The 25,510-nt window shown below is 40.5% G+C and overlaps 1 protein-coding gene across 1 annotated transcript in view; it reads right to left on the reverse strand.

The window, feature by feature from the left end:
* Positions 1-24,455, reverse strand: part of ULK4 (unc-51 like kinase 4) — a 601,253-nt gene extending 576,798 nt beyond the window's left edge. The window contains exons 1-5 of the mRNA XM_023727809.1: positions 23,981-24,455; positions 17,420-17,613; positions 10,628-10,727; positions 7,886-8,025; positions 3,951-4,113 (exon numbers count right to left, since the gene is read on the reverse strand). Of these exons, the coding sequence (XP_023583577.1) occupies positions 3,951-4,113; positions 7,886-8,025; positions 10,628-10,727; positions 17,420-17,557 (541 nt within the window). The 5' untranslated portion in view covers positions 17,558-17,613; positions 23,981-24,455. The remainder of the gene's footprint in view (positions 1-3,950; positions 4,114-7,885; positions 8,026-10,627; positions 10,728-17,419; positions 17,614-23,980) is intronic.
* Between the last annotated feature and the right edge of the window lie 1,055 nt (positions 24,456-25,510).

The raw sequence follows: 25,510 nt of genomic DNA on the forward strand, positions 1-25,510 counted from the left end.
ATGCTATCACATTTCATACAGACATCCACTCATTCAACACACTTATAGAGGGTTTATTTGCCTGTACTTTGCTAATGTGGTGGAAACAGAGATAAATAAGACCCACAAGATGGCCAGGCATGCTGTCCAACACTTAATAGGTTTTCTCCCAATAGAAATGTAAGTTCTATGAGGTCAGGGATTTCTGTTTTTTCACTCCCCTATTCCTAGTACCTAAACAATGCCTAAATTTTTGTTCAATCAGTAAATAAACGTCAAGTTAAAAAAAATACACTAATGAACTAATAAATATTAAGTCCCTATACTCACAATCTACGGGGAGAAGACAAAAACAAATGATTATTACATAGCATACTGAGTTGAATACTGTCCCCCAAAAAATTCATGTCCACTCAGAACCTCAGAACGTGACTTTCCTCGGAAATAGGGTCTTTGTGGATACAATTAGTTAAAATGAGATCATACTGGATTACGATGGGCCCTGTCGTGGACTGAACTGTGTCTGCCAAAAATATGTGTCAATTTGGCTAGTCCATGATTCCCAGTATTGTATGATTGCCCTCTATTTTGGGGTTTGATGTAATTATCCTCCATTTTGTGATGTGTTGTAAATGCTAACCTCTGCCTGTGGTCATAATCCCATTTGTGAATGGGTTATTTGTTATGTTAATGAGGCAGGGTTAGGTTATATTGATGAGGATTAGGTTACGTTTGTTATGTTAATGAGGCAGGATTAGGGTGTACTTGATTCAATCTCTTTTGAGATATAAAAGGGATTAAACAAGCAAGCAAGGAAGATTACCTAGGAGCAGAAGCTTAAAGAGACAAGGACCTTTCTCCAGAGCCAATAAAGAGAGAAACCTTTCCGCTAGGGCCAGCATCCTGATTTCAGACTTCTAGTAACTGTGAGAAAACAAATTTCTGTTTGTTAAAGCCATCCACTTGTGGTATTTCTGTTACAGCAGCACTAAATAACTAAGACAGGCCCTAAATCCAATGATTCATGTTCTCATGAAGACAAAAGAGACACAGACACATACAAACGGAGAGGCTACGTAAAGACAGGGGCAGACACTGGAGTAAGCATCTACAAGCCAAGTAACACCAAGGACCACCAGCAAATGCCAGAAGCTAGAGAAAGGCATGAAACAGATCCTCCTCTAGAGCCTCCAGAGGGAGCATGGCCCTGCCAACACCGTGATTTCAGATTTGTAGCCTCCAAAACTGTGGGAATAAACTTCTGTTGTTTTAAGTCACCCAGTTTGTAATAATTAGCCACAAGAGTCCTAAGAAATTAATACACATGGTAAGTTTAATGACAGATTCATTCACAGAACACTATGAGAGTAATAGAAGGAAAGAACCAACGTCTAAGTATTCGTTCCAGTAGAATTCTGCCAACCAGGGTGACAAAGAAGACTTCCTTGAAAAGGTGAACCCAGGAAAGAAGAGAAGGGAAAGTGATTCCAACAAAAGGAAACAGCAAGAACAAAGGCACAGGGGTAAGCAACAGTTTGACACAGGCAGGAAACTGTAGACACGGTGTGTTGGAACAAAAAATGAGAGGCAAGGGGTGGTGGAGAATGAGTACCATGTTAGTCTGAGTCCTCTGGGAAGCTGACACCAAGACAGGATTAACTGTGCAAGGATTTTATTAGAAGAAACGCCTATGAGAAGACATGGGGGGAGCTGGTCAGACCTCAATGGAAGTCGGACCACAAGTGAAAGAAAGAAGCATCTAGACTGCCATGCGGTCTAAGATATGTTTGGCAAGGTCACCAGGAGTCCTTGAGCCAAGGCTGGCCATCAGAGTGTCTCCCAGGAACAGACCTGCCTTAGTATCCCTGCCACGCTCAGTTACCGGCTGGGCGCAGCCCGTGCAAACGCAGTGATGGATATTGGAGCACTAGCTGGAGGCCTTGGTCAGCTAACTATGCTCCCTGTAGTTGAAGGACAGCGAAGCACGTTATCACGGCCACCACAGAATGAAGAGGCAATCAGGAAACAGATCTGGAAATTTGAACTCCAACTCGCTAGGAGGAGATTCTAAACTTGAAACTCATTTGATAAAATAGTCAAAATTTCCAGCTTCTCTCAGTCAACAACACTAAACCAAAACTGAGTCCAGTTTGACATAATTCCTGTCATTTTTCTTGTCTTAAACTGGGCCACTTCATTTATTTACATGACTTGACTGTTCCTGTAGCTTGGGACCCACGATCCAGTCCACCCCTTCACTTTATAATACAACAGAAAATTAAGACTCCTGGAAGGTATATGACATTAGTCTCAGGTTACACAGTGAGAAGTGAAGCCAGGACTAGAAACGAGGTGTTGTTATTAGAAATCTAGTGTTCTTTGCAATAGTACCTCTATGCAGCCCAACCGAAGTTTTTTCTTTTATGTGTTAAGTGTCTCACACCAGCATCAATGTTAACAGATTCTATATGGCTATACACTAATCATCAATCCCACAACACCCAGCCACTCACATATGTCAAAGCCAACTATTTTCTCAGCCTTGCTCATTGCCACACTTAAGACTGTAAATTCTCAAAAACACATGTAGTCTACGGAAACAGAAGTGGTGTTACTTTTATCTATATACCAACAGGATATGACAGTGAGCTGTCTGTGACATGAGTGATCCCCGAAAGTCAGCGATGGCTTTGCCCTGCTGGTTATGAGGGCGTCCCCCACCCCTGGTCGAAGAGGCTAACCTGCCCCATCGTGGGGAATGTGCTCAGATTAAGGCTCAGAAGTAACTAAGCATGGCTGCCGGCACCTCAGACCTACTTCCCCAAAAACACAACTCGCTGAAGGGGAATGTTTCAAATAAGCAGTCCTGAAATATGCCCCCTTCCTTGTTTTCTATAAATAAAATTATAAATAATAATCCAGAACTTATGATTCTGCTAACATAATCCACAACAGTCATTTTCCTAAAATGCAGGTCAGGAAGATAGCTGAGGACCCTAAAAGCTTTCTTCTTGGGCATGAAATTTTTAGGCTGGTCCTAAAAGCTAAATTTTATTTGGTCATATTTATGGTGCCTACAGTTAACCTGCTCCTCCCTGTTCCTTAACCCCAACCCTCTCATCCTTGTACCACATGACTACCAAGTCCTCTCCTGTAGTGCCTTCTTCAATACCCAATCTAACCATCAGCACCTGGAGTATCACAGAGCTTCAAGCACAGGGAACTTAAGAAAAAATCTTTACCACTTCCCCGAAAAGGCCCGCTATTAGAAATATCACTTCAGCCACCAACACCCCAGGACCTCATCCCACTGTCAAAACTACCAGCCAAGAATGCACTTCTAGAAATTTGCCTTAATCACGGAATATCAGCTATTCGGCAATGTTGAACAAATTATTTACTGAGATACTGGTGTGTGCCAGGCTGTTCTGAGAGCTGAGAATACAACAGGAAACGAAACAAAAACTCCTGCCCTAGGTTCTAATAAGTGGTCAGTGAAATATGGCGCTAAGGACAAGATACAGGTTTTGTCTGAGGTCCCTATGCCTAAGAGAGTGTTAGATCCACACAGACAACTTTAGGTCATGGACACAGCCAAACCCATATCCAAACTTGGAAGTCCCTGAGTGGTATAAATGGTTAACATGCTCAGCTGCTAACCAAAATGCTGGAGGTCTGAGTTCACCCAGTGGTGCCTCAGAAGAAGGGCCTGGCGATCTACTTCTGAAAAATCAGCCAGTAAAAACCCTGTGGAGCACAGTTCTACTCTGACACGCATGGGGTCGCCATGAGTTGAAATCAATTCAACAGAAACTTTTCGTTTGTTTTTTTAATCCAGACTTATCTTGGTATTATTATTTTCAATAAATTATTTGACTGGCAAAACAGAAGATCAACATTATCTCCTGAACATGCGACCTGGGTAGCCCACAGCTAGAGTCATTATTTCTAAGCTTCCCAAGTCCACCTACCTTTAACTCTACTTTTCATGTTTTTCTTCAGGCCACCTTCCCCACCATCACCACCTCCTTCTTCTGCTGCCACCAGAGCAAAGAAGTCTTCCAAATTTTCACCTTCCACTTTTGCCAAGCAAAAATTGCTAAACTTCAGTGTGCCAGGTCCTTCTAATAGTATCTAAGAGATTAAAAATTAAATGTCTTCAGAAACGAATTCAATTCAATTTGCATTTCCATCAGTGCCCCTTACGATAGCACTAAAAAATTTTTAGCATTGGCTCTATTGCTTCACTACAAATCAGAAAATTAAACACTTGCAATTTTTTAAAAAGCTACAGAAAAATAAATCCAATACTTGAATAATACAATCAAAATAAAATTAAATTGTCCATTCTGAGATGTATATAGTGAAACACCAATATAACCAGAGGAAAACCCTAGGCTATGGGAAAAGATAGAAAGAACAATCTAAATGAAAACAATCTGTACTTGCCAACCTTTTGCAAATCCACCTGCCCCAAGGCATGGTTTAATCAAGGGAGAAAGTATAATGTAGGATTAAAGCCAGGGTTTTAAAGTAAGAGGCCTGGGTTTGAGCCCCAGATCCACCATTAACTAGTTATCTGGCCCTAGAGAATTTACTTTCTAAGCCCCAGTATCTTTACCTGTAAAATGGGGAAAAATAATGCCTAACTAACTCTTCAGACTGTTGGATGGATTAATATTGGTTTAACGGTATACTGGCCATTTTTTATACCTCTGGACCTCACAGGTAGATTATTCCGGTTCTAACGCATTGAACGTCAAGGTGAGTCCCTTTTGAAATGCGTGAAGTTCGGCAGACAGGAGTTGGAGCCTCGTTCTTGTGTAGGTTGAGCATTCTATTAGGTGATGCTTCCTGGATGTGTTAGTTTTGTAAACTTTTGCCTTTTTTCGCTTTATTTCTGTGAAATAAGGCTTACAAGCATAATTATGGTTTTCCTGTGTGATATTTAGGGAGCCCTCATGGGTTTGTTTGGGTTTTCTGTGTCATTTTTATAAAACCAGAGGTTCCCCATGTAACTTAATGGAAAGGGGCCTGCAATAAGCTATTTAGTTCTTACTGCTATACTGTCATACCACAGATGGGTGGCGCCGGAGTGCCACTCGCCTTATTGGTGGCTTGTATTACCAGATCATATTTCTCAAAATCTATATTACCAACCAAAAATTTAAACACACTCAATTCGTAGGCATGCATTCCAATACTGAAAACACGTCATCCAAAAAAAAATTTTTTTTAATTAAAATTTGGCATAACTAAAGAGTTAAATGAGATTATACCGTAAAGGGCTTTTAACAGTTAACTAGCATGGAACCACCAGCAGCTCAACTGGAGAAAGATGTGGCAGTCTGCTTCCCTAGAAATTTACAGCCTTGGAAAGCCTATGGGGTCGCTAAGAGCTGGAATCAACTTGACGGCAGTGGGTTTGATTTTGGGAGCACAAGGTTAAGTGTTCAAGTCTGCTAATCTGCAACCGAAAGTTATCTGTTGCTTGTTGAAACCATACCAGGAACCACAGTGTTTACTTTCATCTTTGACTCCAGTCCTTAAAAATCTTCCCAGGCAGTTGCAATGGGTCAGGTGGCTTTTTTTTAAAAAAAGCAATTTAAAGTTTACCCTTCTAGTCACAAATGCTTTAGGGTATCTGTGAGTCTATAACCATGGTTTTTAAACTGTTTTAGGCATCAGAATACCCTGACTGACTTGAAGCACAGATTACTGGGCTTTAGAAACCCTAGGTTTCTCAATCAATAGGTCTGGGGTAGGGCCCAAGAACATGCATGTCTAACAAGACCCAGGTAATGCTGATGCTGCTGATGTGGGGTACATACTTTGAGAACCACTGGTAGGGGTCAGTAAACTTTTTTTCTTTAAGGGCTAGAGAGATAAGTATTTTAGACGTTCAGGCAATGCATCCTGTGTCTCAACTACTCAACTCTGCCATTATTACACAAGAGCAGCCACTACCAACATGTAAGTGGCTGTGGCTATGTGACAATAAAACATAATTTACAAAACAGGCATCCTGCCCAACCTTTCCTAACCTTTATTCTAGAGCAAAAGCTACATTATACATCAGTCCAAATTCCCTAGATTATAAGCAGCCAATTTTAGCGCTCCTTAAAACCAAAAAACCAGGCTCGTTGCTGTCGAGTTGACTCACAGAGACCCTACAGGACAGAGTCGAACTACCACGCAGGGTCTCCAAGGCTGCCACGTCTTTCTGCCACGGAGCAGCTGGGGGGTTCGAACCTCCGACATCAGTTAGTAGCCGAGCGTTTAACCACTGCACCACCAGGGCTCCTAACGATCCTTATATACATTGCCGTCAAGCGGATTCAGACTCACAGCAACCCTATAGGACAGAGTAGAAATAACTCATAGGGTTTCCAAGGCTGTAATCTTTAAAGAAGCAGACTGCTACATCTTTCTCCCACAGAGTAGTTGGTGGGTTCAAACCACCAACCTTTTGGTTAGCAGCCGAGTGCTTAACCACTGTGCCACCACGGCTCCTTACCCGTTAAAAACCAACTCTGACAACTCTGATAAAGCAAACTACAGCCTCTGGACCCAATCTGGGTCACCATCTGTTTTTGTATAGCTGTGAGCTATTACAGTTTTTACATTCTAAGTGGCTGAAATAAAATCAAACGAAAAATAAAATTTCTTTACATGTGAAAATTATAAAGAAATTCAGATCTCAATGCGATAAATACAGTTGTATTGGAAAACAGCCACCATATGTTTACATACTGTCTATAGTTGCTTTCAGCACTATGACAGTTAAATGTTTTGGTTGCAGCAAGGCCCATGAAGCCTCAAATATTTACTATCTGGCCTTTTATACGAAAAATCTGCTGACTACTGCTCTAATGAAATGGCAAAATAAACAATGGAAATCAAGAATGACATATAGGTATCTTTCTCTGAAACTATAAAGTTTATTCATAATTTTTCAAGTAGAACCAAACAGAAAATAGCTACTATACTATCTTATGATCAAGTTAAAGCAGACAAGCATATAAATATATCAAACAAGAACTTTTATTAAGTAAGGTTTTCATGGAGGTTTTTTTCTTTTTTTGGTTTAATAATCCCATACAGGTGGCTTATAAATTTAAACAAAGGAATATTTAATTGTTCATACATTAACAAATGAGAAGAAACAAAAACTGAAACCAGTAATGAGTACACTTTCTAAGAGTACGTACTTATAAAAATAATAATCAGTGCCATTGATTGAAAACACATAACATACAAAAATGTATCCTAGAAACTTAACCCAACTGTAATATTTAACCCTCACAACCACCCTGAAAATATTTATATCCATTTCACAGACAAAGGAACTAAGGCACAGAGAAGCAGGGTAACTTGTCCAGGGTCACACAGCTTCTAAGTGTCAGCTCTGATTGTGACTCAGAAACTAAGCAGGTTTCATGACTCTACTACACTGAAGCACATTTAGTTATGGATAAATACTTTTACTGAAAAAGAATACATTTGATCCATAATATCAGAAATCATAGTTATATAACCAAAAAGTACCATTACCAAACTAAAATTCTTATTTGCTTCATAATTAACTGTGTACTACATTTTAAGAGCTAATAGCATCTTATTTTATAGACCAATTGGGCCCATATTCACAATATACTTTAGCAGCAACAATAAGAAATTACTCAAGGAGCTCTGAAAGGAGGGGAGACTCTTGACATTCTAAAAGCTATTTCAATAGGTAACTAAAATAGAGTACTATGTTTCCTTTTCTGAAAAATAAAAAAGGTAATTTAATTTCAAGATGCTGTGTACCAAAACTTCATCTAAAAACAAAAACACTATAAACTGAGAAAGCACTATAAATTGAGATACAAGCAGTTAGGAAATCAAAATCTTCATTAATTACCTTCCCAGGAGAAATATCACAAAAGAGAATTCCAAGTTTATGAAGGTGATGTAATCCAGTCATCAGGTCAATTCCAAATTCTCTCACAACATCTTCTGGGAGGCTTTCATCTTGAGCAATAACCATTTCTAAGGAACCACCTGCAATGAGTTGATTAAAATCACCCGTTTCAATCCACCAATATTACCGAATGCCTCCGGGAGGTTTCATGCTGGGAGATACTGAGCATTAAAAAAAGATCAAGTCAGTAAACCTGACAACCGGGCAGGGGAAACACACAGGTGAGAGAACACAATGGTCCAAATGCCATAGCAGAAGTCTCTGTCCATACTCCAGAGCCATCTCCAGGCCAAAGACTGGTCTGTCTAGAAGAATGGTCAATAAGCACTCAGCTGGGATGAAAAGATAACCACTCTGGGCTGTAACTTCTCACTCTGGATCCCTCAGGAAATTAATAGCTGCAAAACTACATATTCAATACTAACCAAAGCTGTGCACTTACATCACACTATGCAAAATACTGTCACATTTACTCATGTGCAAAGTTAAATCAAGTTCTGCAAAATACTGCATAGCAAAAAAGATATGCCTTCCCATAACAGAAAATCACAACCTTTAGCACACAACATGAATGAAAGGCCAAAAGCAGGCATATTGTGACTTCTCCTATATTCTTCCAAGGTCCCAATCACATCTCTATGGTCTAAGTGCTTTCTCCAATAAGGACGTCCAGGAGTCCAATCCCTAAGATGTGGCAACTAATACAATCTCCACTATCCCACTTCTGCATCATCTCTGACACCACCTCCGCCCCTGTCAATGGCACTCTCTTGCTGGGTTTGATAATTCGCTCTAAGTCTCACAGAGCTCATGAACTATACTTACTGTTACGTGGTTTATTAGGGTAAACGGATACAACTCAAGGGTAAAAGGATACCAACGTCAGGAAAAGGTACACAGGCAACGTCTGCAAGGGTCCCCATTGTCCCAGGGGGAAGCACATCTCTCCCTTCACCAACCAGGACAGCTGTCAGAGCAGAAAAGCCTTGAGCCCCTGCATTCCAGGGCTTTTATCAGTCAGTCCACCTGCTCATTAGGGTTACCAGGTGGGCTCCCTAGCCAAACGGGCACCCAATAATTTCTCAGGTGTACTCATACATCTTCATTACTTAGGAAACCCCCTAAGGTTATTTTTCCAAAAACCAACAACAAGGGCCAAATAAGAGAATTCATTGCACCGCAATGCCAGAAACAAACTTTTTTTTAAAGGATCAAGATTTATAACAGGAGTCAAGTTCAGACAAACTGAAGTCTCAGCTGGTATCTGAAAATTCAATCAGAGTTACTGTGATGAAGGTCAGAGCTATTTTGGAGTTTATTTTATTTTGGTGGGTGAGGAACCATTCCAACCACCGGCATAATTTAGAGGTAGGATACTACACCTGGTCAGAGGTCAGAAACGACAACTGAAGCAAAAGCAGTACTGGGAATGTCCCCTGATCACCTCACCAGTGTGTACATCTACAGAAGTAATTCAACCATAACCCACTGCCATCAAGTCAATGCCAACTCATAATGACCCTACAGGACAGAGCAGAACTACCCCATAGCATTTCAAGGAGCGGCTGGTGGATTTGAACTGCCAGTCTTTTGGTTAGTAGCCTGAGCTCTTCACCACTGTGCCACCAGGGCTCCAATTGAACCATAATCCCTCCTTTTAACTGAGAAAAACAAAATGCAAAACAAGCTTTTAATCCATGTAACCCCTTTTATGATTAAATTTTATAAATTCTAAGTGCCAATAGGTAAGATTCATAGTAACAATCACAATATATGTTAATAATGATGATTATCACTCAGTGTCTGAAAAGAACACTAATGACGGTACTTACTACATTTTTTTCCATTAAACATTGAAGACACTGACACTAAAAGTCCAGATAATATCTACATATTCAGGCACGTATCTGTCTTTCTCCCTGTATATATACAGTCCTAGAAAGTTTTACAAAATGAGATCTGAAACATGTTATCTCTAATTACTGCTGGGTGGTGGTATTTGTTGGTTCATGTTTATACTTTTCTACATGGCTTATGTTTTTATGTGGAGCGCTGGTGGCACAGGGGTTAAAAGCTTGGCTGCTAACCAAAAGGTCAGCAGTTCAAATCCATCAGCTGCTCCTTGGAAGCCCTGTGGGGCAGTTCTACTCTGTCCTATCCTACAGAGTTGCTATGAGTCGGAATCGACTCGATGGCAACAGGTTTTATGCTTTTATGAAGAGCAAGCTCCTTTTCATAAAAACAAAAAGATTGTAACTTTTTATATTATAACCAAAATAACTGCTGTTATTGGTGGAGTTACTGGTGTCTTTCCATAAATCAATTAATTAGTAGCTAATTGACCTAAAATATTGGTTTCAATTTATTGGAAAAACTTGTTTGAGAAATTAGTCATCGCTTAAAACTATTTCCAAATATTTATGTGGGTGATTAGGTAATATTTTATACCAAAGTAAACTCCAATTTGAATTTTACATGTCTTCCTCTTACTAAACATCTTTTATCTTTGCCTTTCTGAAATATCCATCAAACAAAAGATTTTAAGTTAGTAAATAATATCAACCCTACAATGTATTTGTAACAGAATATAAAAGAAAATTTTTAAAAAACCTACACCATATTTTTTTTCAAAACTATATGAAGTGGTTAGCTACATTCCCAGCACTTGTTACACACTCTTACCTGTGCAGAGTTCCACTACTAGCCAGAGATGATTGCTGGTTTCATACCATTCATGAAAAGTTACAATATTCTTGTGTTTAATTTCATGAGTGAGACGGACCTATAAAAACACACAGTATTCACTCTTAAGAAAAAGTTTCTAAAACTCTTGCATCTACTAAGGAACACCTAAATATACAATTGGGAAATGGGTAACAAAATGGTAGAATTGTACACAGACATCTAAAATGATGATTTTGAAGGCTTATAACATGGAGAAATGCTAATAATATAATGCATGGTCTTTAAAATGATCTTAAAAATACTTACATGTACATGCAGCATTGCAAAAAAAATTATTCATAGGAAAATGACTAGAAGGGATACACCAAAATATCTGCTGTTAATGGTGGAGTTACTGATGTTTTTATGTTCTTTCTGTTTTCCCCCATTCTCCTATTTTCTGTACTAAATACACACTACTTTCCTAACCAGGAAAGAAGATATAATTTTAAAGTGATAAAACAATGGTGCTGTTTGTTCCTCCTATCCATTCTTCCATATTGCCAAATTTTCTATAATGAGCACGTTTATTACTTTTATATTTAAAAAAAACTCTCAGAGAAAATCTACATTCCTCTTTTTTAAAATATTCCTGGTGAATCCTAGCATCATCAGTTCAACCAGATCATTAAAAGGCAAATCATTACAAATAAACACACTGATCTCAAAACGTACGCTTCCATTAGATCATAAGAATACCCGTGCCAAAAAAAGCTAACTCAAAATTCAGTGATAAAGATGCAAAACCCTGTAAGTTAATTCAAAAATACTAAGTTGCTTCAGGGATTTTTAATTTCTCACTTGAAAACCTTATTAAAACTGGAAATTAAAACCACAAAAATGTGTTCCTTATTAGTAAACCATCAAGACTCAAGATTACTAACAATTGCCAAAGTGCTTTGGGTATCCTCGTTTTCTGGTTCTATTTAAAAAAAAAAAAAAAAACATGTACAGATTCTACTGTCACTCAACATGAACTAATGGGCCTACAATCTGTGAGAAATGCAGAGCTTCTAGTTTTAAAATGGAACATGGTACATTCTGGGAACACCTACTTTAAGCCACGTAATTTTAGGTTTCTTTTCAGGGGTCAGATGTAGCTCCTAATAACTTTTCCTGTCTTAGCCTTATATCCCTATCCAGCTATCATCTCATTTCTCTGCTACTTCTCTCGTCCCATCCCCTCTTACACCCAATGCAATTCAGGTTTTCCTCCTCAACGCTTCACTGAACCACTCTCTTCAAGGTTATCAATGACCTCTCTTCATTGCCAAATCCTCAGTCCTCACCTTATCAGCTGCAATTTAATTTCTCCCTTCTCCGCTTTCTCCACTTGACTTCCATGATGCCACAGATTTTGCTCAGTATTTTTAGTTGCAGGAAACAGAATCCACTCTAGCTACAAAAGGATTTCTAAGGAGAACAGAAAACTCACAGAATTTTCAATAATGTTCTAAGAAACAGACTCTGGGCCAAATTTCCAGAAACAATTCCCAAAAGCACACCATAAAACTAAGCCACCAAGGGAATGCCTACCTCTGCCACCACCAGGACACCGCAAAAACCAGGAACCTCTGCCACCATGAGGACACCGCAAAAACCAGGAACCTCTGCCACCACCAGGACACTGCAAAAACCAGGAACTTCTGCCACCAGGACACCGCAAAAACCAGGAACCCACCATCACAGCTGTCAGCTCCAAAAATGTATTGCCTCTTCCACCGCTAGGAAGTTGCCAAATCAGAAGGAGCTGCCACCTCCAGAAGAAGGCTGCCTCTATCTCTATCTGTAAGAGCAAATGGATGCCTTGGGGCCTGTTTTCCTGATCACTTAAATCAGCCTGGAATCAAAGTTTTAAAGGATTTTGCTTCTAACTAATGGAATCAGAATAACATCTACAACTCTAGCTGCAAAGGAGTCTGGGAAATGCAGTTTTTAGCTTCCCAGACCTACAGAACAGGAAAGCCTGCCAGAATGGGCTCAGATGGGTATTGAACAAGCCAATCCACAGTAAGTTACCCCACACTCTCCAGGCTCTTCTCTCACTGGGTGCTCCCTCTCTTTCTCCTTTGCTAGGTCCTTCTCTTTACATTCTCTACATGATAACAAAGGGCTCAGTCCTCACTTCCTCTTCCATCTTCTCTCACGCTAATGATTCTCAAATTTACATCTTCAGCCCTGAACTGCCCCCTAAACTGCAGACTCAAAAATTCAAGTATCTTCTTTACATATCCACTTGGATGTCCAATACGCACCTCAAACTTAAAATACCCAAATCCATCCCTCTTCCAGGCCTTCCTCTCTTAGTAGGTGGCATCGTCATCCATCCAGTCACCTAGGCCAAAAACCTTGCCATAATCCTTGACTTCTCTCTCACACCTCATACCCAATCCATCAGCAAAGCTATCAGCTCTACTTTACAGATGTATCCAGACTCTCCATTCACATAAAGTTCAAGACCAGCAAAACTTCTCTGTAGTGTTAGAATTCAAGATAATGATTACCCTTGAGGGCATGTGGGATTGGAAGGGAGCTTCCAGGACACTTCTTGTGAGTGGGTGCTGGTTATATGTTCAGTTTATGAAAATCTGAGCACACAATTACGATTTGAAATTTTTTTTGTAAGTATATTTTACTTTAACTAATTTACTCGAAATGGAAAACTTCAGCAATAAAGGAACAAACTATAATATAATACTTGCAAATAGCTTTGTTTTTAACATGGTCTTAAGCAAAGTAAGTGAAACACAAAAGAGTAAATAACATATAATTCCATTTATTTGAGGTTCAAGAACCTGCGAAACTAATCTACGGTGATAAAAATGAGAGTGGTTACTTCCAGGGAATTGAAGAAGATGACATCTGAAAGGCACTTTCAGGAAGGACAGAAATTTTCTATATCTTGATTTGGATGCTGGTTATATGAATGTATACAGTTTAACTGTACACTGAAGATCTGTGCATTTTATTGTACATAAACTATTATCTTGATAAGATTCATTGGATAAAACATAACCTTTGAAAGAAAATTTTAACTGACCCAAAATAAATAATGCTAATAAACAAACATACCCTAAACGACTTCTCACCAACCCTCCTGTAACCATCCTAGTCCAAGTCACCGCCATTTCTCGCTTATTACATTAGCCTCCTTACTAGTCCCCTTATTCCACTCTTGATCTCCCACAATCTCTTCTCTACACAGCAGCCAGACAGAATCTACACAAGAGCCTGCCACTCCCCTTCTGAAAACCCTGCAATGCCCTTGCCTCAGCCTACATGGCCCTAAAGCCTTTGGCTCTTGGCCATCTTACCCTTCACCCGCTATGTTACTGTTCCTCACATGCCAAGCTTGCTCCAGCCTGAGAACCTTCACACATGCTCTGTTACCTTCTGCCTGGAATGCTCCCTGCCCCAAACCTCAGATACCATCCTGACTCACTGCCTCACCTCCTTCAGGTCTCTGCCCACATTTCACCTGCTCAGAAAGAATTCCTCTGACTACCCTGACTATATGACAGCCTTCATCACTCTCTTCCCACTGTATTCTGCCTTATTTTTCTTCACTATGACTAACACTAATAATCTGTCTTTTACTGTAGGCCTCCCCCAACTAAAATGGAAGCTTCCTGAGGGCAGGGATTTTGTCTCCTTCACTGCTAACTCCTCAGTACCCAGAACGGTGTCGGGTACACAGCAGGCACTCAATAAATACCTGTTAAGTGAACAAGTGAGTTAAACAGGGTCTTTGCCCTCAGTGAGCTCAGAGCTCAGTGGGAGAGCCTGACATGGGCACAGAAACACAATGCAATATGATAAATGCTAACACGGGAGGATGTACAAGTAGGGATGATGTTCAAATTATGTAACTGGCCAACCACAGGCATGGACACTAGCCAGAGAGCTAAAGGCCTCCTGCAGTGCCAGGAGTTAACCTTCCAATTGCTGAGCGATTGGGGGTGAGATCAGGGGTCTCAGGGAACAGGCTAGGGCAGTCCAGGAAGGTACCCAGCAACTGGAAGCACCAATTATTTACAACCAGTATGGAAGAGTTTCAGTATTTCAAATATGAGCCCAGAGTCCAGGTGCTGTGGAAACACCAGGGAGGGCTCTGAGGGGATTAGGGAAGACCTGAGAGAAAAGGGGAAATTAGAGTTGATTCTTGACGGACTCAGGGAACGAAGGGTAATGATTAATGTAGTAAACAAATAATTTCTTTTGTAAGGATCAGCACAAAGCTGGTTCCTATGAGACAGAGATTAAAGATGTCCCAAACGTCTAAGTTTTCCAAACTGCTGTACCACTCCATCATCTCTAACATCAACTACTCCTTCTCACCTCAGTACTCTCCCTCCTGTCTTTGGGTTCCTTAATTTGCTGCAACAGCTCACAGAACTCATGAACCATATAAAGGAAATGGCTCACACGGCCGTGAAGGCTGGCAAGTCCCAAATTTGTGGATCAGGTGTAAATTTCTCCCTGGCCCTCAGTCTCTCCCCAAAGGCACTCAGCTTTCTCACTTGGTGGGCCAAGAAGCCCACTGCGCCATCTCCTACGGGTCTCTGTTATCAGTCTCTGCTTCTGTGGTGGTGGTGGGCTCTCTTTTAAGGCAAAACTGACCAATCCCCTCAATGGGCCACAATTACCTTATTTGCACAGCTCCACCCAATCACCTGGGTGGGAGTCACAAGACCATGGCTAGAAAGGCCACACACAAAAGTAATTAATCACACCACGAGTGGGATAAGTCACAGAGCTTTGCATGGATTATCATATTAAATCTCAGACCCTAAGGTGGGTACTATTATTTTCCCATTTTAAAGACAGAAGAAACTGAGGCTTAAAGAAGCTCATCCACTTTACCAAGCTTGCTCAGCTAGTTAGTTAAGCCACAGCTCAGAATGCCACTCAGGTGTGCCTAGGACCCCAAGACCTCCTTGGAGTCCCTGCACTAGATTACACACATCCACTTGTTCTCTTGGTACCTGGCATATTTCTCAACGGTACTTGCTATAATTTCAAAAGCTTTAGTGTGCTATCTCAGTGGTATTTTCACTGGGATTCTGACATCTGCCGTCACATCCAGTATTTATGGTGTGTGTCACAAGCTGCACTCTCATGGCAAGATGGTTTCCCTGTTCTGATCAGGCTTCCTTGTTGTGGTCAAAGATTCAAATGATTTATTCAGGGTTAAGTTTTATAGAGGAGGGTGGCATACGTTCTGAATCCTGAGTGGCCTCAGATATAAGAAGGATAAATGGCTAACTTCATGATAAATTTGAAAAGTATCACAAGGCCTCCTGCCTCAAAATTTCTCCCCCAGTGGCTCTGCCACTGTCTCTGAAAATTCTCTATTACTCACCTCCCTGATTTAAGCCATTAATGGATTTCAAAATGCCATCTAACTGTAATCCCAGAAAGGTAATGACACGTTAACAAAAATGAGTTTATTAGATAGTCACATCACCCAGCAATGTCCTGAGAGACAAGAACAAAGGACAGGTAAATTATGACAATGGAAACAGCAGTTATAAAAGGTCCAAAGCAAGGGAAAGTACCAAAGAGGATGTCAAGGTGTTGCTGGGAGGTGTCAGTGGGAACATGATGGTAAATGCTATGCAGAGAAGAGGAGATGGGAGGCAATGGAGTCCAACCTATTGTTTGTAATGTTTCCTTGGTCTACTTCTGCTGGCCCCCTTAACTGGTGAGGAGACATGAGCACTGTGGTCAGAAAGATCTGCCTCAGCTGCAGATCAGGATAATCATACTGACACCATAGGCAGGGAATGCACTCAGCACAATGGCTGGAACATTTGGGTGCTCAATTAACGGTAGCCAAGGATGAACTTCTGTGAAGAAGAAACGGCAGGAATACTTCTGCTAGGTCTGAGATTCAGGAGTTTCCAAGAGCTAAGAGACCTAGAAGGCAGGGATTTAGACGAGTCTTTGAATGGAAAGCACGTACATGCCTTGATTCCCTATCTTGCCTTTATTACTAGACCATAAACTCACAAGGACAGGATCTGCCTCTGATAGACTCTTCTATCCCCTAATATAGTAGATAATACATCTTTGTTGTAAAAGGGAGTGGATGAATCTTAGAGAAAGCAGAGGCTTCACTGGACTCTACGAATCAGGAATAAAGCTGACAAAAGACTGTGGCATTTCCCTATCAAGTTAACACTCCCCTGGCCTTCTTTCCCATGTATGTTCCCACCTGCCTCTTCCCAACCCTCTCCTTATTCTCTATGCATTTTTTGTTCCATTAGTGGCTATGATATAATAAGAGCCATCATGAAAGACAGTGTTAACTAAGTGCTAGGCACTATGCTAGATGCTTTATGTATATTTATCTTATTTAGTCCTCACAACCCTAGAAGGGAGGTATGGTCCAAAACCCGGGGCTATAAAGTAGCATGGCTACTTCAAACCCAAGTCACTCTCACTCAGTGTCCTTCCTTCAGAAGCTACATATTCACACGCTAAATTTTAGATAGCAAATGATCTAATGTAAAATGTATTTTCCCTGACTCTTAATAAAACAAAACAAAAAACCCTAAGTTACTGATTACTTGAGTATGTGTATTAGTCTTTTCAGGACTGGTGGCACTGAACATATAGGTCACCCATTCCAGATTAAAGATGTGGCGTCTGCTATGGTGACATCAATGACCTCTGTTTACATGCTACTTTTTCTACCTGAGCATAGCTCTTTCATTCCCCAGATAGAAGGAAAAACACTTGACTCACCCAATTGGTTATTTCAGGTCTTTTGCACTTATCAGTACAAAGAATAGCCACAAAATTGATTGTTCCCTTTCGCCGCCCTTTATAGACAACCGTCTTGCTTCCTCTGCCAATCTCCTCATATAGAATGAAGTTTTCCATCTCTGGGTCGACTTCTCACACACAGTGAAGTGACAACCTAATAGCATCTCTAGCTCCTGAAAAGTAAGCAAAAATGGCATTTATAAATGCATCCTAACTGCACGATTACCCTAAAATATTTAATATATAAATACATCTAATGATTCTACAAATTCAGAAAATTCACCTTCAAGTACTGAATACCAGTGTCTTTCTTTTTGTAGGATGAACAAAGTGAAAGGAAGAATACGTCAAAAGAAGAATTCACAAACCAATATTCAACTTCCTGTCATTAAGATCTTTCAACAATAATGAAATTAACAGCTCTGTTTCCAACTATCACATGTATCAAAATCAGGATATGAATGAAATTTCAGCCAATGTATCGTGATACCTTTTTTACTTTGTTACAATGGAAACTTGGAACAATGGAAAGCACACTGAGTCAACTTCTATATGATGGGATAATATATGCCCCACCTACACCTCACAAATTATGACAAGCATTTGAGACAATGTATGTGAAAATTCTTTATAAACAAATACAGAATGATAACATTTCCCTCTAAACCACAAAAACTGTAAGAGTCAATTCAGTCAGGGTCGGCAAATTACCAGCTCATGGGCAAATCCAGCCTGCTGCCTGTTTTTGTAAATAAAGTTTTATTGGAACACAGTCACACATTCATTTGTATGTTGTCTATGGCTGCTTTCGGGCTATAATGGTAGAGGTGAGTAATTGCTGCATAGATCATATGGCCTGAGGAAACCCTAAAATATTTACTATCTTGCCCTTTATAGAAAGTTTGCTGATTTCTGTCCTAAATCAAAAAAAAAACAAAAAAACTTTTTTATACCAACCACTTTATTCTTCATCAAGAATATAACCAGTTAAATGAATTCATTTTCTTGGCCAACGTAACTTTTTAATTTTAATAAGTGAACGAGGGTCTGGTGTAGTCTTTTATTAGACTAGATTTTATGTAGAAGGAAAACAGTTGTAGTATCATAAGCAAATATAATATATAATATTATGTATTATATAATATATAATTAAATACAATTAAGTATATAAATACAATTAAAATATTTACAATCATTCGTAAATTGGCATCTCTTTGGAAGGATTATATATGCTAGACTATAGAAAATGTACCAGAAATTGTTCAAGAAGTAAAATTTCCTCTTTATAAATGGTTTAATGTTTCTAAATGAAATTGAAAGTAACATCCTTTTGAAACAAAAATGTAAAAAAGCTCTAAGTTAATGGGTGTAGCATTTCTTTTGGGGGGGTGTAGGAGCCCCCAAAACAAAAGCACTTGATCCTAGTAAAACGGCTAGTCTGGGTCTGAACCCAGACTCCATCCTAATGTCTGCTAACTTCTCTAACATTCAGTGACCTTTGTGGTCACAAGATGATTACAAAGTATTTCTTCCCAATGACATTTGGTTTAAAAAATAGCAAAGGGAACAATATATTTCTTGAGGGCAGTTGGCTCTGGACATGCCTGGTAAGTTTAAGGGCATCAGGACCCTCAAAGGAACATTCTTCCCTTATCCTTAGCTTAACCACAATGAGAAACTGTTTCCTATAGTCACTGCTTCTGCAATTATCCTATATAACCAATCGCCTCCAGTTCCCCATTTGAAGATATCCCACTGCCTCCAACTACTTTACCTCATCGAGCGCCAATCATAGATTTTGCACTGTTAGATCCTGATTTTTACCACATAAAGGTACTTTTTTTCCACCCCTTCTTGGGAGATTTGTCTCACTTTGTGAGATCAGACATTTCTCCAGTCCAGACTGTTTTAAAACCTTCAATAAGTCTCCTTGCTTTTATTTTAACAGAGTACGAGTTTTTACTCTTTGACATTCAATGGTGTCAGACTACATAGAATTTGAAGGCTTATCTCCAGCAGTCCCCAGGACATCGAGGTTTCAGAGCTCCGGTACCAAGTGCAGGCCCCTTGAAGCCCTCTCGTCTGCCCAGTTCCCAGGAGCCACGCCAGGTAAACAGCCTCTCAATTCAAACTCCATGTCCTTGCACTGAGTTCTTCAAGATTGTTGGTTATCTGTGTTTTCTTTTTTGTGCTTTCATTTTCAGTTTATACTCTAAACATTTTGCTGAGTTCGTTGCCAAATTAAGTTTGGAGTGGCTGTTACCATGGGATTCCCAGGTCTAATCTATCAGACTCTGGGAGAACTCTGCCAATGTCTCTGTCCATTAAGTTTGAACTCATTTTGTCTTAAAGTGCACATTCAGGTTAAAGTGCGCATTCAGGTCCACGCACATTCAGGCTTTCAGTACATATTTAGGTTATATAACACGTTCAAATAAAATCAGTGGCCAATTTGGGGATCTTTTGAACTTTCTGAGTTAATCTTTCTGCATAGTAAATTAGAAAAACGAGGTTCCAAAGTTAAACAGCCTCAATAGGATTATGATTGGTATTTGGAGGCTTCCAAAAGGCAGCTTGATAATAAATTACGATAATAAATTACCTCCTTGTAGGACACAGTATCTAAACTGAGTAGGCAGAAGAATTACAGTGCCAAAATTCTGCTCCTATACCCTCTACTCTTTTGTCAACTGCCTCTCTTTTATATCCTGCTTTGAAACGTCTGCCTAAAATGTCCTTTAAAATCTGTCATATGGATACTGAGAGTACCTTCAATAACAGTAACTAGTATGTTTAACACAAGAGACTACGTCTCCAGCTGGCAGAATGAATTAGGTTCAGAAGAAATGAAATCAGGTTTCATATGGCTATTATGGAGGAATCCCAAAAGATCAGCTCACTGCTAAGAATTTTATTTGACTCTGGGAAACTAAAGTTTCAACCTAATTCTTAACATCCTTCATAAATGAGCCTGGATTTCCCCCTACGAGGACACTGGTTTGGGGTTCGTGTTCAAAAACACTATAAGCTGAATATATATGAAGTAGTCTGAAACTTCAATGATCGCTTTATGAAAATGAGTTCTCATTTGTTATCTTTTCTTTCCTCTAGGAAACTTTTGTTTAATGCTCAGGTTTTGTCAGGGGGACTAATATCCCTCCATCTGAGTCTCTAACAAATTAATAAGTTTAGCTAGGACTTGTTTTTCTGTTGATTTGAGTTGATCTTACCAAAGGATTACTCCCCATATGTTTGTCTTATGTGGTATTGGAGAAGCCTGGTTTTTGAGCTTGTCTCACAAACTGGTGAATTTATGTGGTTTTTCTGTTTCATCTAAAGCATTTGTGTCTAAGTTTTTATCTTATATCAAGTTGAAGGCCGTGATTAATGTTCTTCATGGAGCTTTCTAAAATCTTAGTTCTTCTCTCTTCCCAAAAAAACCCTGTTTTTTGCACCTAGTGTCTAATAACTACTTTGAGGGCCTTTGACATAAATCAGTCTATTTGAAAAGTGCACCAAAAAAGATATATTGTTTATTTTAATTGGTATAATAAGGCATTAAAAAAAAAAGGAAAAATTACTCTAAATTGTTTCTCTAAAGGATCCTATAAAGCATAACGATAGGGTTATGAAAATATGATAATTTCCTACTTCTGGATGGTATTGGAGCCTGGGTGGCGCAGTGGTTAAGACCTCAGCTGCCAACCAAAAGGTTGGCAGTTCAAACCCACCAGCTGCTCCTTGGAAACTCTATGGGGCAGGTCTACTCTGTCCTATGGGGTCACTATGAGTCGTAATCAACTCCACGACAATGGGTTTTCTGGATGGTATTATTAAATTATATACTTCTTCAAAAAATTTACTCTGAATGGTTTAATGATAAATAAGTGCTTATATAAATTAAATAGTCTTAATATTCCCATGAATTGATGAAAATAAATTTGTTCTCACAAAGGTTTTTATATTTATGTCAACCTTAAAATCAAAATTTTGAAAGCAAACCCTTTGAGACAGGCTTGTATCAAGAGGCCTTGAAAGAGACCTCATAAGTCCTCTCTGGAATTCTCTGATAACTGCCCCCACCAAGATAATTGAGCCACTGCAATAGTTTAAGGGGAAAAATAAAATAAGCGAGACCACCTCTGTGTTACCAGGCAACCAAGCTGAGCTGCTTGCACCTGAAATGTTGGAGGCGTGGCTCCACAAATGACTGAGGGCTCTGTCAACTGTGCCCAAATCTTCTGACTTTCAGGAATAATTAAGACTGAGAAAATTAAGAGAAACGACCTTGCAGGCAAGGCAGCTAAACAAGCTGCTTCTCAGATTGTTCTTGTCCGTACAGTGAATAAGAAAAAAAAATTTCCCAAATTTGGTACAGGGAACCAATAATCTAAGAGTCTAGCAATAATTTTAATCCTATGATTCCATCTCCCAATAAAATTAAAACTTACTGCAAAATGGGAAAAAATACTATAAAAATGTACAGGCCAGTAATTATTTAGCTGTTTGGATTATAAAACTAGTGTCTGGATCAAATCAGAAGTAATCATACTACTGACATGAAAATTTTAAGAATTCTAAGTGGAAAGGATGTGAGAATTTTGAATTTAAATAAATCTAATGCCAAAAAAGGCACAATTTAATATTTCGTTTAATGGATAGTTTTATAAAATTCCTTTTACATCCAACAAGAAGTAGTGCCCTTCTCCCTGAGACCCACTCCTAGAAAGAACCAATTCTGACTCCTGACCCACTGAAATGCAGCCTTTAACAGGAGTAATTCTGTAGCAAGAGGTTAAAAACACATACTATGTAACATGACCAAAATTAAGATTATGTTAAGACAGAGAGGTTACTAAATTAATTCAGAAAAAAATAACCAGAAACTACAATTAAATGTTCACAAATTGGCTACATTCAGATACATCAGGCTAAGATGTTGAAATAAGTTTTTAATGTAACACAAATGACTGATTCTTTAAAAACAAGGGTTTAGGCCACAAAGCAAAAACAAAATCTCAAATATTTTAATTTGATTTAGGCCAAACTTACATCCTCAACCTTTACTTCGTAGCTATATCTGACTAGGACACTCAGTCTGTCATTAACAGCTTCAATTGTTAAGTCTGCTTAGATAAGAGTGGTTTATTACTTTCAAGCACTTTCCCTCTCTGGAACTCAGTTTCCTTATAGTAAAGTAAGAACTGGATCAGGTGATTTTCTAAGTTATCTTTCAAGTTTGAAATTCCAAGACTGTAAGATTCCTATTGGTTCAGTCCAAGGACATTCCTCACCTTTCAGTTGTAAAGTTAACGTTTTAATTGTAAATAAAATACAAAATACAGAAAATCCCAGAAAACAAATGTACAGTTTAGTAAATTCTTATGACACCCTTGTAATCACCACTCAGGTCAGGAAGCCACTTTGCCAGCCCCTGAACCCCTTCCGTTCTCCCATCTCAATCACAACGCCTCCAGCTCCCTAAAGGTAGCCTCTCTTATAACAAGTCATCATTTACTTGCGTTTTCGTTAGTAGATTTTCTCACATAAGTGTGCATTCCCAAACCCCACAGCTTAGTTTTCAAAAGCGTGGGGCGTCTTTTAAGGTTCTTTTAATGTACAGGTTCATCTAGGAAGCATCTGAGAAGCCAGAATCAAAGCAAATCACACACACATGCTGATAAGCCATTTAAGACTCAGGGGGCAAGTCCTACATTTAACAAACTGAAAAAGACCAGGGTCACGAGGGTGAAGACCAGAACCCTTCCCTCAACTATCCCCACCTTCACCAAGATCATTGACTTTCCCACCAGCAGCATCAGCATCACCTGGGGAACAGTTAGAAATGTAGATGCTCAGGACCAATCTCCAGGCGCACTGAATCAGAAACTCTGTGGGTGGGACCCAACAATATTTTAACACGACCTCCGGATAACTTTGATGCACGCTCAATTTTGAGAACAGCTGACCAAATCAACCTGCAGTGGAGACTTAAAGGCGGCAGGCATTGTGCTAAGCAATCAACAAGCGCTCTTCCTAGCAGCACTTTACAGCGGGATTTGAGCTGGAACTGACCTCGAAAGTGCAGGCTCTAAACCGTACGGTAAATAGCCCCTATAGGCAGCTCTGGCCAGCAAACTGGCGACTTTCCCTGCCTCGCCCCGTCGATGGACACCAGGTGACGCGGCCGTAAAGATACAGATCTCCCTGAGTTTTAAGAGATAAAACCCCGAGGCTAGGGCGTCCATAAAGCACATCTCCCGAACCCAGCTGCCCGAGTGCCCCGAATCCCCCCTGCACCCAAGTTCTGGAAGAGGAATCCTGTGTGCCCTGAACCAAAGCCCCAAGAAAGTCGTGTAGAGTTTTGAAACACAAAAGCAAAGTAGAGCCCTCAAGCGAGAGGCCGACACGGAAAGAGCGCGGGCAACAAGGGATCCGCAGAGGGGTGCGACGCCCTTCTAGGTCTACGGTCTCTCCTGCGCCCGCCAAGGGAGACACGAACCCGGACTCGAGGCCGCTAAAACCGCCAAGGCCGCGTACCTAGTCACTTGGTTGGCAGAAGCGGCCCGCAGGCTCAGCGTCTCCCGCGGATGCTCGCGCCCCGACTCCCGCTTCAGGAAGAGTCCACCGGCCCAAGGCCGGGTGAGAAGCAATGGAACGGAGCGGAGTTCGCGAAAGCAGCGTCCAGCCTTGCGGGACCAGCACCCCTCCGCGTTTGGATTCGGCTATCCCGTCTCCAGGGCAGCACGCAGAACGCCGGAAGAAGCGCAGGGCTCTGACTGGCTGAGTGGTTTTGGTTCCTATTGATGGATGCCCAGAAATACAACCCGCGAGGCCGACGCCGTCAATTCTCACAGCTTCGTACCGGGTCTCCCACAGTTCAATTCGAGTATCCAGTCTCCAGGGCAGCACGCACAACGCCGGAAAGAGCGGCAGGGCGCTGACTGGCACAGTGGTCCTGGTTCCTATTGGCTGGAGCCCGGAAGTGGGATACGCGACAGGGCGCGGAAACCTGGGTTTGGGGACGGGTAGAAAGGACTTCGCATACGCATGGTGGAAAGTTTGGTAGTGTGGAGTTCGGGGCCCTCGTTATTTCTTCTCTTCCCCACTGTCCTCCGTTTCCTTCCATCCTTTCCCTTCTGACGACTTCCGGGAGCTCAGGTGGACGTGGTGGCATAGTCTGGGTCAGAAGCAGGCGCCTCGGGTTCCTCATCCTTCAGCAAAGAGAAGGCTTGTGAATTATACTCCATCTTCTAGATGAAGAAACATTGTGAGAAACAAACCAGATCCTCTGATGGCAGGTCGAATGCTTATGACTCAAAGCTTCACGCCCTCCAGTTCCATGCACGAGACAGGTTAGCACTAGCTCCTGTCGTCTGTTTCCTTCCCTTCAAGTTAGCACAGTGGTTCGCAAACTTTAGCATCGAAATCACCTGGAGCACTTGTTAAAACACAGATTTCTGGGCCCCAGCCACAGAGCTTCTGATTCCATAGATATTGATGGACACCAAAATTTTGCATTTCTGTCAAGTTATGGCACAGTGGTTAATGGTTGGCTGCTAACCAAAAGGTTGACAGTTCGAATCCACCAACCACTCCTTGGAAACCCTATGGGGCAGTTCTACTTTGTCCTATAGGGTGGCTATGAATCCACTGGACGGCAACGAGTTTGGGTTTTGTTTTTGTTTGGGTTATCAAGTTATCAGATGACGAGAGTGTTACTGGGTGGGGACCACACTTTGCAAACCACTATATAGAAGAGTTGTTCTACTCTAGGCGAATCATGTCTCTTATTCTTTGACCAACTAACCCAGTCTCAGAAATCATACCCTATCTGCTGTTATAGGTCTGGTGTATTTAACAGCTTCCCTTTGATAATTACACTTAATCATTTCCAGTTTAAAAAAAAAAAAAGTTTTTCTTCCTCAAATTCCCACCTCTCCTTATCTATCTCACACTCTGTCTCTCCCTCCTTCCCTCTTTTCCTCCCTTCCTCCCTCTCTCCCTCCTCTTTGAACTCTTCATAACCAACAATTTTTGAAAAGTCTACACTGGCTTTTTCCATTTTCT

This window comes from Trichechus manatus, unplaced genomic scaffold (genome assembly GCF_000243295.1).
Source record: "Trichechus manatus latirostris isolate Lorelei unplaced genomic scaffold, TriManLat1.0 scaffold00001, whole genome shotgun sequence".
Taxonomy (NCBI): Eukaryota; Metazoa; Chordata; class Mammalia; order Sirenia; family Trichechidae; genus Trichechus; species Trichechus manatus.